Here is a 16,399-nt window from a genome sequence, read left to right as displayed (position 1 = left end):
GCGCTGTTCTGTTAGACTGCTGTGTTACTAAACTTCAAATGATGTGATACTCTTGGGAAGCATAATTTCTACAGTTATGCTGACCTAATCCTTCCAAAACATTGCATGCAGAATCCCAATGATTCTGCTGAACAGTTGGTAGCAAATGGTTTATGCAAAGGCTTAAATGATCCAGTGCAGGGGCTGTAAGAGGAGCGGGATGACCAGAGGGAGCTCTGGCGGTAGCAGCCATCATTGTAGACTAACTAACTGCTTGATGGAAAAAAGCAGTTGAAAACCATTGTTGAGCTGAAGAGGTATGAGTTATAATGGGCCCCAATGAGCTCAAGAGGTAGAAAAATACCTTTCATGGGCTCATATAGCAGCTAGTGTCGTGCTAGGACAAGGTTTATAAAACAACTTACTTAATAACTGCCAGAGTCATCTTCCCTCCAGTCAGGAAGAAGCATAGGGGTCCTGTGTTGTAATGGATAGACTCAGCATAACCTTTGGCCAAGAAACTTATGGAAGGGATAGCACAGGAACCTTTAATCTTGTTTCATAGACACGTATCTCTTCCACAGAGAGTTCCTCGTTAAAGCTGTCTCTTTTTAGTGTGTGTTTGAATGCACAGCTGGGATTGTGGTCCAAGGATGTTCCTATCTTGCTAGCTAGGGGCCTGGAAAAAACAAGCTGCAGCTTTCTAGCAAGGGCCTCCAGACAGGCTCTAAAATGTTACCCAAATGGTCCTTGTCTTTTAAATTGAGAAAGTCACGTGTGGCATCTTGTGTAGAGCTAGACAGTACTTTGGATTTCTTACTGCAGTGTGAAACTGTAATAGTGAGTCAGGTTCTTGTAGTTTCGTGATTGGGTTTTGAAAGTACATTGGAATGAAGGAGAGGCAATGGTGGATTTGTTTTACTGCAGCCATTTCTGTGGTGTATTTTCCTCAAATACGTCCAGGTTTTCTTCATAGTGACGGCCTTTTTTGGCACCGGAAACATAGCTTCTGTTAACAGGTAAATTATATTCATTGATTTGAAACACAGGGTACAAAACAATTCTTCCTGCACTTGGCCTACTAAATATAAATTTGGTTAGCAAAAGCTGAGTGGCAGAATTAAAGCAATAGTCAGTGGAATAATGATATCCATGTATTTCCTTTCTGCTCTCTGTAACGTGTTCCCTAAGAGCCTGAGCTTGTTGGTTACGAGATTGTCTCAATTTCCATTAGAAGTTATCGGCAGCATGAGCAGAGAGAGCGAGCTCAGCTGCTCACCAACAGCTTGGCACCTCGAAAGACATGAGCAGAGAAAAACTGTAGAGAAAGAAGTGAGGTAGGCTGTCCTTGCTAATATAACATTTGAGCAAGTGAAGAGCAAGCTGGAAGCCTTGTTTAAAAATGTATACATGCACAGGGTGTTACAGGAGTAACTAAATGCTCTGGGTTTTTAATAGTAAATGACATTTTAAGGGTATGTCGTAATGTCTTTTTCCTGTTTCTCTAGTTTTGACCCCGCTTCTGTCTATTGTTTCTTGACTGTCTTCAGCCCCTTCATGATGGGAGGCTTGCTTGTGCTAAAGGTTGGTAATGTTACCTTAGTGAAATTTTCTCCAAGAAGTTCAATAAATAACACGGCACATCCAAGGTTGTTACTTTGCAGTTTCTAAAAACATACATATTTGAGCATCATTAGCCTTCTTAACCATGTGTGAAGCGTTCCGCCTTTGTAGTGCTTCAGAGACAGATCCTTCTGTTTCCCAGAAGAGGGAAGCTAAAATGCAGGGAAATGTAATTTAACCACATTAGCTCAGTTTATTGTATTAAAATGGAAATTTTGAATGTTGAAAATATTTAAATTATTTCTTAAATGATAAGCATTCCCTGCAGTGTCGTGTCTGCAGAAACAGTCAGGATATCTATATTTTATTAGCTCAGTCTGCATTTTATTAAGTACAGACTTTGAATGCTCTACAGATGAGGTTGCCATTTTACAGGGAATTTTATTTTTCTGTTTTTTAACACTCTATCAAAGATTGGATTGCACTTGTTTGGAGGCAAGGTGTGGGAGCTCTTTTCTAATATTTGAGTAGAGAGGCAAACAGGAAGGGAGACATGGAATTTATTGGTTATTACTAAAACAAGCAGTACTTCTTGCCTGTCTGCCTTTCTGCTGCTTCTGTCCCAGAGAAAGCAGGCTTAAATTACAGGTATACTGCATGTTATACTGCAGGACATAAGTCAATAATGCAAACCTGTATGTGAGATAACAGATTTTAGTCTTGATACTACTAACTTATGGATTGCAAGTTAACTTTGGAAAGAGCAAAAGGCAACATTCATGTTTCTAACTTGTTTGTTTTGTTCTTTATGGAACCATTCACAGTTGCTTGATCTGGGTTTGGAGAGGCAATGTGATCTTTGCCTAACTGAATAAAATTCTATATTCAGATTTTTTTTGTTGGTGTTCCTGAGGTGAGATTGCCCTTTTACACTTGGAGCTCTGCAGCCTTGTCACGTGAGAGATTGGATCTGGATAGTTCTGTCTTCTAGCCTTGTTAACGTATTCATCACTAATGCTAAAATAGATAAATGAAGTAGGATCATTAATGTGCTTTAATTATAGTTTTCCATATTGTGTCATGGCTTATTTCACTGCAGTTCAGCTATGACCATGGAAGGGAGTTTTTATTCATTTACTAAACGTACTTTCTGCAAAATTATTTCCTACTCTTTCTTGCCAATATTTTATTTTTGTAACATACACATTCTGTGATCATTTCCAAAGCAGGAAAATGTTTCCACAACCTGCCAGGTTGTTTTGTAAATACAGCTGTAAACCAAAATGTAGCTTGTGTTTTAAACAGGTTGTGATCCCATTTGTTCTGGTATCCTGTGCTTTTGAAGCAGTTCAAGTCACAACACAGCTGTCTTCTAAGAGGTACAGTAAGCTCTGCATTAGTAAGGGTTTCAGATCTATTGTGAAAGTATTAAGAATGATCAAATCTTAATCTAAATTTAAAAAACACAGCAGATCACATTGTAACTTTTATTTGTTACTATGGTTTGGGGTTTTTGTTCAGTGATTTTGCAAACTCAGAAATTCTTTTTGTAGTGATAAATTAGTCTAAGTGCAAATGCTGGCCCTGTCTGAAACAGTCAGATATTTAATATTCATGGTTGACAATGCACAGAAGGAGCTCTTTCCCCTGTAATGTAGAAAAATGAGTAGGATTTAAAGTCTGATTTTAGTTTTATATTGCATTGCTGCCTGTAGTACAGTGTTTTTAAAATAACCCAATGTAACCAATTTACAGCTTTGCAGCACCGACCTCACCACAAATAGCATTTAAAAAGAGAAGGCTGTAAGCTCTTCCACTGCAGTTCAATGCTTCCCAGGTGTATTCAGGATTAGGTATTTTTTGCAGTGGGATCAGATGGCTGCCATTCCTTTCTCTGTCTCTACTTTTCAGAATTAATGTGGGCCAGGTAGGTGCTCATACTCAGAGCGATGTATCCAGACACGACCTACCCTCATTCTTTTCACTGTCTTAAGATTATTATGTTTTTAAACTGTTAGTTGCCCCTACCCTTTTCAGGGCTCTGTTCATCATGTGGGATTATGGATGGTGATGAGATGGAGGAAGTCCCTGTCAGCCACATGATTTTGAAGTTGTCACCGTGGGAAAATTGTGTGGGGTTGATGAAAAGCCTCATGGGATAGTGGCAAGAGGACTGCAAGGACTCTGTCCTACATATGGAACCCCTTCCCTGGAAATGCTCAAGGCCAGGTTGGATGGAGCTATGAGCAACCTGGTCTAGCAGAACATGTCCCTGCCTATGGCAGGGGAGTTGAAACTAAATGGTCTTTAAACTCTCTTCCAACCCAAAACATCCTGTGATTCTATAGTATTGCTCAGCTGAGCAGGAGGAAGCTGCTCTTGCTCAGTGTGATGCCCTCTGCCTTTCTGTTTGTCTTCATCCTGCCTATGCCCTGCCTGTGTCTCCTTGCACAGTGCCACTCAGTACTAAAGAAGGACATGGCAGCTGGCAATCTCACTTCTTATTGGAGAGGAAGCCCATTCCTTTTACCTCCTCTGCCTTAGCTGTTCGTTCAGCGTACTTGGGCAGTCCATGGACCCCCAAAGGATATCTGTCCTTCTCACTAAGGCTTATATAGAAGCAGAGCTGCATTGAGGAATCAGGGCTGTTCAGAAGACTAGTGATTTACATTTCTATGGCTCAAACATTATTAAAGGTCAGCATTTCCCAACTCGTGAACTTCTGTTGGCAGCACCAGTGATATTGCAAGCTTTTCAGGAATGTGCATCTGAGTGTGTGAGAGGGGAAATGATACCAATTTCTTAAACCAGGGGACATGAGTACCTCTGTGCTACTTTATAAGGCTGTCGTCGTAAGTCTGGATGATGTTTGTGCCAGCTTCATTTAGCTGTGCTCAGGTAACAGTAGCAGTAATACTGCTACAGCATCAGCCTGGGAACAAGGCAGAAACCACAGGACATGCCCAGGATCCCTGGAGAGGTGCTGCTCTGATTGTCAGCGCGTCCTCAAGTCTGTGCTGCACTCTTTACTGTTCTTGCTGCCTCTGCTTAATAAATTAAAGCATCACAGGGGGCAATCTTGTCTTTGTAGTGTATAAGCACACCCTAAAATTAGTGTTGTCCTTCTGTTGTGAAAGGCTTCCTGCAGTTCAGAAGGGTAAAAAGTAGATTTACGTGGTTTGGACAAATTGTTCCTAAACTCCCCATTTACAGATGAAAGATGATTTTTTTTTTACCCCTGTTCATGGGGAGTGTTTTGTCAGAATATGTTCTTGGACCTTGCTTTTGTAAACACCCCTCTAGCTGAGAGGCACTAGAGATTGCAACATCCTGTCTGAGCCTTAGGTAAAGTGAAGAGAAGCCTTTCAGTGTGTTGGAGATAATATCAGTTAGTTGCATCCTTATTTACTAATGAAGCATAGCTGAGGTAGGCAATATCAGAAACTTCCTCATCAAGAGGCATTGGTATGGGTGTCCCCTCAGTACATGCCGTGCAACACTGAAGCAGGGCATTTTCCCAAAAAAGGCTTTGTGGATTTATGATGGTAGTACTGATAAATTTACTGTATTTTAGTTGAAGGCATTTCAGGGTTATGTGTCAGCTGTTTGCAACACTACTACAATGTCATTAATTTAGAAGCTAGTTTTAACCAGTTATAGCAATTTCTGTCATGTCATTTTGGTTTTACATAGTTTAATGAAAAGAAGATTAGGTTAATGGTGAAAAAAAATAGCTCTGCATGTTCCCTTCGGTTCTTTTTACTGGCTGCAGCCTATTTTCCAAAAGTAGCTTGTCACTTGATAGAGAGGCCGGTGGATTTGAGGAACACACCACCAAAATACTGGGTGTTCCCAGAGCAGCTTCTGGGCACCAAGAGATTTGAAAGCACGGGGCAAGCATCTCCTTTATCCACCAGGGTGGCTGTCAAATGTCTATCTCCCTGTGCCAAACAGCTTTGCTCACTCTTGAGTCCATCTTGAAACATGTAAATCAGCTTTGTTTGGCCTAACAAGCACATGAGCTCCCTGCATCAGGAATGGACAAGTGCTGTTTTCAAGGTGCTCTTGTTCTCCAGTAAATGACTCGAGTTTCTCTTTTGCAAAATTGAAGCTCTGTTTGTGTGAATTGTCTTTTTCAAGCAGAGTGTGATTACAAATGCCAGATGTTCTACCCATAAATTTTAAGCATTCTCTAATAAATTTAAATGTATCTCAGTGATTGAAAGGCAACTGCAAGAAATCATATCTTATTTTAATTTCTTTATGGGGATTTTAATAAGCTTTATAACATCTGTGCCCATTAATAAAGGTTAATGGTCTGGTTCTTTCTTCCACCCCCCCCCCCCCCCCTTTCTTTTTTTTCTTTACAGCCTTTTCCTCATTGTTCTTGTGATTTCAGACATTATGGCTTTGGTAAGTTGTTGTTTTTGTGATTTCAGACATTATGGCTTTGGTAAGTTGTTGTTTCACATTCTCTTCAAATAAGATCAGGAAGCAGAAGGCTCTCCTAATTCTGTCTAGAGAGATCTGAATTTGTTTCAGACTTCAAAGTTTTTGTAACTAGGGCAGTGAACTGGATTGAAATCCTAGCATAATTTAGAGATAAACTCCTCCAATCACCACTCTTTGAATTTCCTGTAATTAGTGCTTCTGAAGAAGCAATATTCTCACCATAGTAAGAGACAAAAATGAAGTAATGAGTTTTCATTCTGAGTTTTTCATGTGCTTACCAATCGAATTCTTAGGAAGAATTTAAATAAGAATATCAATTTTAGTGGTATGCAGGGTTTAGTTAATTTTTCAGGAATTCTGAACCTTTTGCTTACCCCACCTTCCCTTGAAAAAGAGAGGAAAAGGAGAAATGTGTCACCCACCACTTCTGATACAGTTGTCAAAATCCAACAGATCAGCAACATTCAAAGACACTTTGTGCCCTTTGTAATAAACTGTTAGGAAATGCTGTCTTCAGAAGGCTTGTGTCCACAAACCAAGCCAGCTAAAACAACTGAAAGCTGAACAATATCCCAACACACATTTTACAGGTTAAAAGTATGTTTTTGTTGCCCACTCACACTCCCTTCAACACAGCAAGCAGTGCCACTGGATATCACAAGGTAAACAGAAAGCTTTCCAAAGCAGCAGGTAGGGCTGGTGTTCTCACTTTGTACATGCTGTTTAGTTCTGTCCCTTTAGAGTAGGCATTCCTGACGTGGTTCCTTGGTACAGCATGATCTGTGGATCTCACCTGGTAGGAAAAACAGTGAGTAAAAAAGCCAGCTAGCTGGTATGCAGAGTGAGAAGTGGAGCTTTACTTTCAAAATAAATCAGTGTGACTAATCTGATTTTTGATAACTTGCACAGGAAAAGAATTGAAGTACCAGAAATCAGTCTAATTAGACCAAAAAAAGAGTGCAGATGTGTAGTGATGTGTAACAAGCACCAGTATATCGAGGTCTCATATCTCATACATTCTCCTATTTTGGCTTAACTATTTTAAAACAATTAGCAAATATGTACTTCATGTACAAAATATTACCCAAGAGCAGTGCAGAAGGTCTGTATGTATCAAGAAATGAGAAAGGGAAAAAGGAAGAGAGGATTGGTATGTGGTCTTGCATCAATGTGGCCACCTGATAGAATTTGGGGGATAACTAACAGACAAGTGCTCTCTTCTCCAAATATTGTTCCCATTGTACAGGTGGGGAACTGCCAGAGTTGCCTAAAGATATTTGTGACAGAATTCCATGGAAATAATATGCAGCCTTCTCTTTGGCACTGAGCATTATTTGAAGTCCTGTTATTTGAAGCAATAAGGTGCCTTGGCTTTTCTTGCTGAAAAAATTCTCTACTGGTCATCTTCAGTTACTTGAATGCCCTTCTTGAGCTATTTGTGTTTGACACATGCTAAATCTACTTCTGGCTCCTAGACTATTCTTTACTTTGGTCCAAATAAACATTACTGGAAAGGTCTTACCTCTGTTCTACCCAAAGAATTAAGAAACTTGGAGTAACATGGCACTTAATTTTGTGTTTCAAATTGTGCAATGTTGATGTACTAATCAAAGGTTTTTTTATTTCCTAGCATTTTTTCTTTTTGGTTAAAGATTATGGAAGCTGGCTGGATATTGGAACAAGGTACAGTATCTTTTTGCTTCTGTTGCATTTTTAAAAGGCTCATAGGTTAATATTGTTGTTTATCTACTCAGAACTCTTGTAATTTTTTCCAATTACTCTCCTTAATCAAATGCTTCAGTGATGTCCCCTGTACTTAAAGTGCATGTGCACGCATGTGTGCACACATGTATACGTGTACATATACCTCAAGCTAAAACTTGTGTCTGAAAATCTGTGCCAGAGTGACTTGAAGTAATGAATCTAGCATGGCAAGAAATACAGTTAATAGGATTGTTTGAATTCTGAAGAACAGTAATTACACACACACACAAAATATATTTTCATTATTAGTTTGCATTTTAATTAGTTGTAATCACTGTTAAAATAACAGTTTATCAAAATTGTTAATTGTCTTGAATCTAATTAAGCCTCCATATACAATCCCCGGTGAATTAATGAACCTTGTGCAAATATGTTGGTGGCTGCCAAGACCCATGCATTTATCCTTCCCCTAGTTGGGGAAGAGTAAATCTGTAGCATGTAAACATAGGAATCACAGCTAAAATGAGAGCTAAAATGAGGTAGGTTTTCAGCTGTACAGTCTTATTTCTGAATAGTCCAGAAACAACATCTACTAGGAATCCACATTTCAGATTTACCTTCCCTGAGTTATGGAAGTAGATAATATGCTGTTAATAAGCTTAGTAAGCTATGTGTTGTTAATAATCCAGCCAATCTGGTCACTTGACACTGTTATTTAAACAGAAGTTGAATAGTGACCCATTGTTAATAAGTCTGTTTAGTCTACATTTACTGTGTGCTTTGCTGAGCCCCAGCTCCAGCGCATACGTGCGTGGACACACACGTGCACGCGTGTTCTGCCTGTTCTCTTTGGACCTTCAAATTCCTGCTTCTGCCTACCTTTTAAAGTTTCCTCATGGGAGGAGAAGCAGATCAAAGAGTGGAAATGATGCTTTAACATCGTATTTCCTTGCTATGGTCAGTGTATAGTAAATCAGGTGGCTTCATCCTTTGGTTTGAATTCTTATGCAGATTAATAAGGATTTTAAAGACCTCAGAAAAGCTCTGTGCTGCTGGACAAGAACCTTTCTAATTGGGAGTTAGCAAGCAAAACTGTAGATTGTTACAAGGACGCAAAAACTTCCTTTCTGATGCACAGTCTTCATAATGTAGAGATTTACAATGGTGATAGATTGCTGGATCCATTTCAGCTGGAAGCTTGCCTTGTCCCAAAGAGTTTAGAGGAGGTCATTACTCACAATTCTGCTGCTCGGTGTGTGTGTTTTGAGCTGAAGAAAGCACTGGAAAAGTCCTTTCAAAAGAATAATTTGGGATTAATTTGTAATGTGCTAATGCGTACTGCTCAGGCAACTTTAAATTTGTCATTACTTCACTTTTGAGTGTTTGACTTTGCCACCCACGTTATTTTATTGTAGTCTTTTAAAATATGTTTTATAAGTATGTGAGTATACACACATAAAATAAAAATTACTAGGTTGCATAAGAAAAGAGGTGATTCATAGGAGCAGAACTGAAAAGGTCCCTCTTTTACCTGACATGAGCAATATTTTGGCACCTGAACCTTCTCCTCTGAGCAGATTTCTAACGCGTGATCCTCAAGCTTGGCAAAATTAGCAGGCCACAGAAGAATATTTCTTGTTGTTGTTGTTGTTGTTCATTCCTGAAAGGGAAGATGAGCTTCATGGGGTTTTGGGCAATTCCCAAAACCAGTGGGAGAGAGATACTAACATGGCTCTTTCCTGTCTTCCTGTTGCAACTGCAGTGACAGCTCTGTGGCATTCCCATCACAGTGTTGTCTGTTGTTGCTTTGTGACAGTAAGGTCTGAAAATATCCTATCTCAGCTGACATTTTAGGTGTTGCCAAAATTTTCCCAAGAAGGCTGAGTCAGTTAAGGAAATGATGGTTCTTTTTTTTTCCCCCAACTGTTTATATCTCAACAAAACCTGTTTAGGATTTCATGGAGCAAAGAATAAGAGTTGTCCTTAGGGACAACTGTTCTCACCTTCCTGTTTTTCCTTTGGTGGTTTTTTTGTTTATGGCACTGATAGGAAGAGTGTGTGAGAGAGTGTGTGTATCTGTGTGCACAATTATCAGGGTTCCTCTTAAGTTACTAGTTACCTCGACCTTGAAACCACAGGTGGAAAAGCAGCCCAGTGAAGATGCATTCCTCTAAAGACTGTGAGAGTTCAGTGGTTTATGTGCCTCACTTGCACAGCTTCTGAGCTCTGTTTCCATACTCTTTTCTGTGGTGACAGCTTTCTATGGATTTTCAAATTACCAGGCTTCAAAACTTCTGTGTGTGTTCTCTCTTGCTAGGAGTGTGCAAGTTCAGTAGGAAACTCTCACTAGGCAATGCTGGGGGGGGCGGCGGGGGGTGTCCAATACTGATGCTCAGAAGTCTCGTGTAAGAGCCAATTTTTTATCCCATGTGGTAAAAAGACCTTTTCTGCTTCTTTTCTGGTGATAATTTGTTTCCTACTGGATCTCTTTCACTGTTTGGAAGTAGAGTTTGTTCAGTGAACTAACATATTTCCTCTTTTCATGGTTTCAACCCTAGCTCCTGGTTTTTACATCTCATTCTACCACACCTTAACCACATTACCTGTCACGTTGCCATGCCTCATAGGTGCCATGACAACATGATGTCTTTATTCTCCCAGTTGAATTCACCATGCCACTGAAGTATTGTCTTTGAACCTAAAGAGATTTCTGCTTTTCCCACTCTACCAGATCATTAATGAAGTGATCTGGAACAACAGGTTCAACATATAGGCCCATATTACTGTGTTCAGGACATCGTCAACGCATCATTGATTGCCTCCTCTCAGTAAATTATCAATTACCATAGATATTTATGGCTTAGAAAGTTTGAAAGACCCTTTGCTTAATAGTCATACCAAAATCAATGTGAACTTGTTTTTCAGAGAATGCTTTTCATTGTCTGTAATGTAATGGCACAGTAATCTCACAGTGAATGCAGAACTCATAGCAGTGGCTTGCACAAGCTTCCAAGGTCTGCTAACCTTACCTATGCATCTTGAGGTCACCCCAAATTACATCATATAAATAGCATCTAGAAGAACACACCATTGCATTTCATTAAAACAGTAGTGCACTTTTCCTAGTATTTTAGATGTATCAGTGCATAGCACATGATCATGAGAAGCTTGTTCTATCTATTCTCTACCATTACCTGTCCTTGCCCCTCTCATCTATTCTATTGTACCTGTTTATCTCTTCTTCCTGCACATGGATCTAGCTTGCCTGTACCTAGAATCTCACTCCTTTTTCTTACTAGCTCAGTTTTGACTTCTGGTGAAGGAAGCTTGTTTTGAGAGTTACCTGTGAAGGAAGCTTGTTTTGAGAGTTACTTGCTAACTATAACTACAGATCCTCTCAAGGGTGCAGTTCTGGGTTGTATAGGGATCAAGATTTTGCCACCACTGTTGTGATATATACCTGCAAGAGGCTTGCTTTGTTTGTTAGTTTAATTACAGCATTACCCCAGCCTGAGAACTAATTTACCAAGCAGAGCTGCCTGCAGGTACTGCAGTACCAGTTGCTGATAGCCCCAGAGGTGCTGGCTGTGTGTGATTATGTGACAAATAGACTGAAATTGTTTTTAATTGTCCTCTATAGCATAATATTTATTTTTTTTTACTCTGAGCATGTGATATTTTAATAAAGGAGCATAACTATTCAGCCTTTTGCAGTATAGCAGGGAAGTGTGTGCAGCAGTCTTCTTTACAAAGGTATGGAGAACCCAGTCCCTTGACTGACAGGTAGCTAAGCAGAGTTTGTGGAGATGTTTTTTCCTTTGAGAAAACCTCTCTCTGTGCCCACCAAAGTCATTGATTAGCACCCACATCTGGAAAAGCTCCTTTTGGGGCAGACAGGAACTCGGATGTCTGTGTAAGGAAGGATGCCTGTGGTGGCAGCAAAGTTGGTGATCCTCTAGGAATGAAGGCAGTGTCTTCATTTGGCTTGTGATTTTTAGATTTCTAACTCAGGCTTTTCTTTGAAAGCTAGAAAGAAAGTGGTGTTGCTTCTTAGATGAAAAACTACAGTTCTCATGCCAGGTGAGAAGGAAAGCTGAGGTGTTACCAGTAATTCATGAGATGTTAAGCTATCCAGCTGCTTACCCAAGTGGTTCTTCCCTTAAAAGCCAGGCAAACTTCTGTTCCCCCATGTGGTGCTTGCACAGTCCCCAGGGGCACGTTAGGCCTTGAAGATAACGGCAACATTCAGTTAAACTGAAACTGAACCTGTGGCACACCCGGGTGGACTTCCAAAGGCAGCTCTTGGGGGAGTTGTGTTATCTTTGTTGTTGTAAGTATGCTGCGAACCACCACGAAGTCCAAAGTGCACAGAGCAGGGAAAGGTAGGCTTTGGGCCTGACTTCATGCTCTCACCTCCCCTACAGAAACAGGCTCTGGTAAGCATCCTGCTCTGCTTAGCTGGAGCTGGAGGTGTAGGTGCTTGTAGGAAAGACACATTGGAAAGGTGGTTCCTGTTTTAAACCTTGAGTTGTTCACATTAGTGAATATTTTCAGTTGTGCTGTGTAGAGCTGCAAGCTGTTGGAATGGATGAAGCTGGTTGAGGCCTGAGCCTTATTATGCCAGTGGATTTTTGTGATTGATTTCTTTAAACCTATGTATTTTGAGCAAGGTAATTGTGAGGTTTAGTCATACAACCAAAACTGAAAAATCTTGTAGCATGATTCAAGTCCCTTCCAGTGTTCTCCATCTACTTTGATCAGACCTCAGCTCCTCCTTTGGTTGCTGATGTCCTGACTGTGGAAGAGCTCCTGCTCATTAGTGAACTTTTTTGATTGCTTTTATTCTCTCATGCTGGTTAGCAGCCCAGCTTTGTGAAAAGCTAGTGCTCCTCCACAGAGCTAAATTGGACCAGGCCCGTGCCAGGATTGTCACAGTCTGAGGGTCATGAGGGTTGATAAAGGCAGCGTTATGAGCTCTACCGCTCTTCCATGGATAAACTCTTAAACAGAATGAGTCCTCTGGCAGAAATTCCAGGTCATTAAACAAGCAAGTGCTCCTTGCAGTCCTTTTTTTGGTGACTGAATTCAGACTTCGTTGAGTCTGAAGTTACCCTACTGGTCCCAGAGAGCCATCTGCTTTGAAATAGCGGGTGCAGCAGGAGGTAAGGGTATCTCCCATGTCAGAACGCCAATATCTGCAGGAGTCCCAGGAGAAAAACGGCTGCACTGCATGTCTGATGGACATGGATGTTTCATTGGCATCTCCAGCCTGAAATGTCCCTGTGTTTGGAAAAAAATCTAATTTCTAAATGGCTGATGGTTTACATTGGCTGGATTCAGACCATGAACTGCAGGATGCTGAATATCCTAGTTCAAACCTCAACCTGACTCTAAATACCCCATCTGTAACACTCATGAACATCAAGTAGCAGAATTTGAGCAAGTGGAGAACAATCTCTTATCCTTTTAGTCATAAAGTGACGTAAGGACTCAGTGGGATCTCGACCGGCTTGAGAGTTGGGCACAGAGGAACCTCATGAGGTTCAACGAGGACAAGTGCAAGAGTCCTGCATCTGGGAAGGAACAACCCCATGCACCAGTACAGGCTGGGGGTTGAACTGCTGAAGAGCAGCTCTGCAGAGAGAGACCTGGGAGTCCTGATTGATAATAAACTAACCATGAGCCAGCAATGTGCCCTCGTGGCCAAGAAGGCCAATAGCATCCTAGGATGCGCCAAGAAGAGTGTGGCCAGCAGGTCAAGGGAGGTTCTTCTCCCTCTCTACTCTGCCCTGGTGAGGCCTCATCTGGAGTCCTGTGTCCAGTTCTGGGCTGCTCAGCTCAAGAGAGACAGGGAAGTGCTGGACAGAGTCCAGTGCAGGGCCACCAAGATGATCAGGGGACTGGAGCATCTTTCATACAAGGAAAGGCTGCGGGAACTGGGGCTGTTTAGTCTGGAGAAGAGGAGACTGTTAATAGATATTAACATTCACAAATATTTAAAGGGTGGGTGTCAGGAGGTTGGGACATCCCTTTTTTCTATAGTAGCTAGCAACAGGACAAGGGGTAATGGGATGAAGCTGGAACACAAAAAGTTCCATTTAAACATAAGAAAAAATTATTTCACTGTGAGGGTGAGGGAGCCCTGGCACAGGCTGCCCAGAGGAGTTGTGGAGTCTCCTTCCTTGGCGGTCTTCAAGACCCGCCTGGACATGTTCCTATGTGACCTGATCTAGGTGACCCTGCTTCTGCAGGGGGATTGGACTGGATGATCTCTAAAGGTCCCTTCCAACCCCTTCCATTCTATGATTCTAGGACTCCCTAACCCAGAATCTGCATCTTTCTGTTGTGTTTATTAGCCACTCTTGAACTCGTTCATTTAATCTCTCTGAAACCGTGTGTCATCACAGCAGAGAAACACACAATTTTTAGAAACGTTGAGTGAAAAAATAGTGAGGGGTTTTTTTTCTTAAAGCTTCTCATCGCTGGAATAGTGTTTTCTGTAGAAAACTGCACTTCAGTTGACATAAATATCTGAGTTATCTTACCAAGGAATGTTACCTGATGGCAACTTCTCACCATATCCTGCATTATCAGTTCAGCAAATGGAAGTTTTACAATGGTTTCAGTCACATATGTTGAATTATCTACTTGAATGCAAAATACACCTAGTTCCTTTTATTCACTTGATACTCACTCATTTGTGTTTTCTGTTGTCCCCAATTTATTTTGTCACAGATACTGTTTTTTACTGGTAGTGCTGCCATAATAGTTGTATTCTAGGAGCAGCATCTATAAAATGTCACACCAGAGCAGTAATTAAGTAAAGTGATCAAAGAATAAAATATTCAGAGGGTTGTTTGTGCCAGAGTTGGGTTTTTTTTTACTCTGCAAGTTTGCATTTTTCTCTCACTTCTTTTATCTCTCTCCTCCTTGTAGCATAAGCCACTATGTGCTGGTGATGTCATTGACCATATTTATGATGCTGATGAATGGATTGGCCCAGCTGCTAACTACACAGAGACTTGAACTTCCCAGAAGGACTAAACACCATTCATTGTGATAAAGCTATAAATGTTCCTGCCTCATTCCCACCCTCAAGGCTTCCTCTGAACCAACCTCCACCTCCGGACCGTAAATACAAGTTAAGGGACTAGAGTGCCAAAATCCCATCTGAGGATCAGAGTGCTCTGCTGGTACAGGTTAAATGCTGTCCCGTGACTGAAATCTGTATATGGACATTGCCATTTTGGCCAGAAAAAAAAGCCTCAGCTTTATTCTCCAAGTGTACGGATTTCTTGAAAATAAAAACAGCAACAAAATTGTTTTTTAAAGAAATAGGCAACCATCTTTTGGAGGGGGTGGATTTTTTTGGTTGTTACAACCTGTGTGCCTGCTGTTTGTCTCACACGTGCTCACTCTCATTAGGAGTCTGCATGCAAAGCCCTAGCTTCCTTGTATGTCTCACGTAAGCATCTCGCAGGCTAAAGCATGAAGGCAGTCAGTCTGAGCAGATCATTGATTGGTATGTAGCCCACGTGGCATCTGCATTTGAATATCTCTGCAACTGGCTATGCCTTCTGCAGACCGTGTCAGCCTGCGTGTGAGAACACGTTGTGGCAGGTCAAGACTGGCACACCGTGAGGCTCTTACTGTAAGACAGCAGCTTTCAGCTGCCCCTCACTGCTGCTGCTGCTGACCCTGCTCTCCTGCTATCTCTGCCACGCCTGGGCAGCCTGAGTGCTCTGCCAGCTCAGGTAATTGGTCCAAATGAAGAACAAGCCGATTGAAGAACTGTGAAATAACATTCAAATTCCCTGGTCCAGCTCGTGACAGGGCGGGCAGGGAGGTTAGGGTTGATTGCTTCAGTGGCAGCCCAGAGTTAGATCAGCATAAAGAGATCATGAAACCACATCTGGAGTTGGTGGTTTGCAGAAAGTGATGCCATATGGAAGCTTTTTTTCCATTGTTTCCTCGTTTTCCTTTCTGTTTGTGTTCTGCTCCTGATTACAAGCGTCAGTCTGGGTAATGGCTGCGGCATGAATCAAATGCGGTCACAAATCCCCTGGTTGTATGTTGATTTCAAGTGATTGCAAAGAGATGGGGTGCTTACAGGCTCCGTCATTGCGGGTACTCTTGGGGACCCAGTGACTGTAAATCCATTGCACAAGGCTTTGAGATAAACTTCTGGCTTTGTAGCCCTTCTAACAGCAAGCATGGTCCGTGGTGCTGGCAGCCAAGGCCAGACGTTTGTCATGAGGGCTGCTCCAATACTCTTTCCAGCCATCTGGCATTTGGACATGGTCACATGTCTGTTTAATGCTCTGGAAACTAGTTCTGCCTCTGTAGGAAGTTTGGCTGGGAGAAACCAGTCACAAACCTCCATCTGCTTGTTGAGTGCTAGAAAAATATCATATCCTGGGCCAGCAGTCATCCGTGCGGCGTTGGAGATCCTCTTGAGAGTGTCTGAGCACTGGAGAGGGAGTCATTTTTCCATTAGGTAGTGGTGTGGTGGTCCTACAGGGCATGTTGCTAGGACAGCAGGCTTCAGTCACAGATGAGATTTCACATTTGTTACAGACTGTACCCACAGATTTTGCATGCTGGAAGCTGGGTTTGTGCCCACTGCTGGTAGTTGAACCACACGGCCAAGGCAAGGAGCAGCCATGAGCAGGTGGAGAGTTGCTGCCACAGCAAAGGCTAT

The 16,399-nt window shown here is 41.6% G+C and overlaps 1 protein-coding gene across 7 annotated transcripts in view; it reads left to right on the top strand.

Annotated features, from left to right (window-relative positions):
• PIGN (phosphatidylinositol glycan anchor biosynthesis class N) overlaps positions 1-16,399 on the top strand; it is a 113,317-nt gene that overhangs the window by 91,416 nt on the left and 5,502 nt on the right. For 3 of the 7 annotated variants that reach the window (XM_061994875.1, XM_061994871.1, XM_061994869.1), the window contains 6 exons: positions 943-998; positions 1,488-1,563; positions 2,848-2,921; positions 5,913-5,955; positions 7,625-7,677; positions 14,635-15,002. In XM_061994875.1, the coding sequence (XP_061850859.1) occupies positions 943-998; positions 1,488-1,563; positions 2,848-2,921; positions 5,913-5,955; positions 7,625-7,677; positions 14,635-14,758 (426 nt within the window). In that variant the 3' untranslated portion in view covers positions 14,759-15,002. Of the gene's footprint in view, positions 1-942; positions 999-1,487; positions 1,564-2,847; positions 2,922-5,912; positions 5,956-7,624; positions 7,678-14,634; positions 15,003-16,399 lie in introns of those variants that run through there. The other 4 variants (XM_061994870.1, XM_061994872.1, XM_061994873.1 and 1 more) reach the window with 4 other exon arrangements.

The sequence above is a fragment of the Colius striatus genome, chromosome 4 (genome assembly GCF_028858725.1).
Source record: "Colius striatus isolate bColStr4 chromosome 4, bColStr4.1.hap1, whole genome shotgun sequence".
NCBI lineage: Eukaryota > Metazoa > Chordata > Aves > Coliiformes > Coliidae > Colius > Colius striatus.
This window is presented reverse-complemented; position numbering and strand designations above follow the sequence as displayed.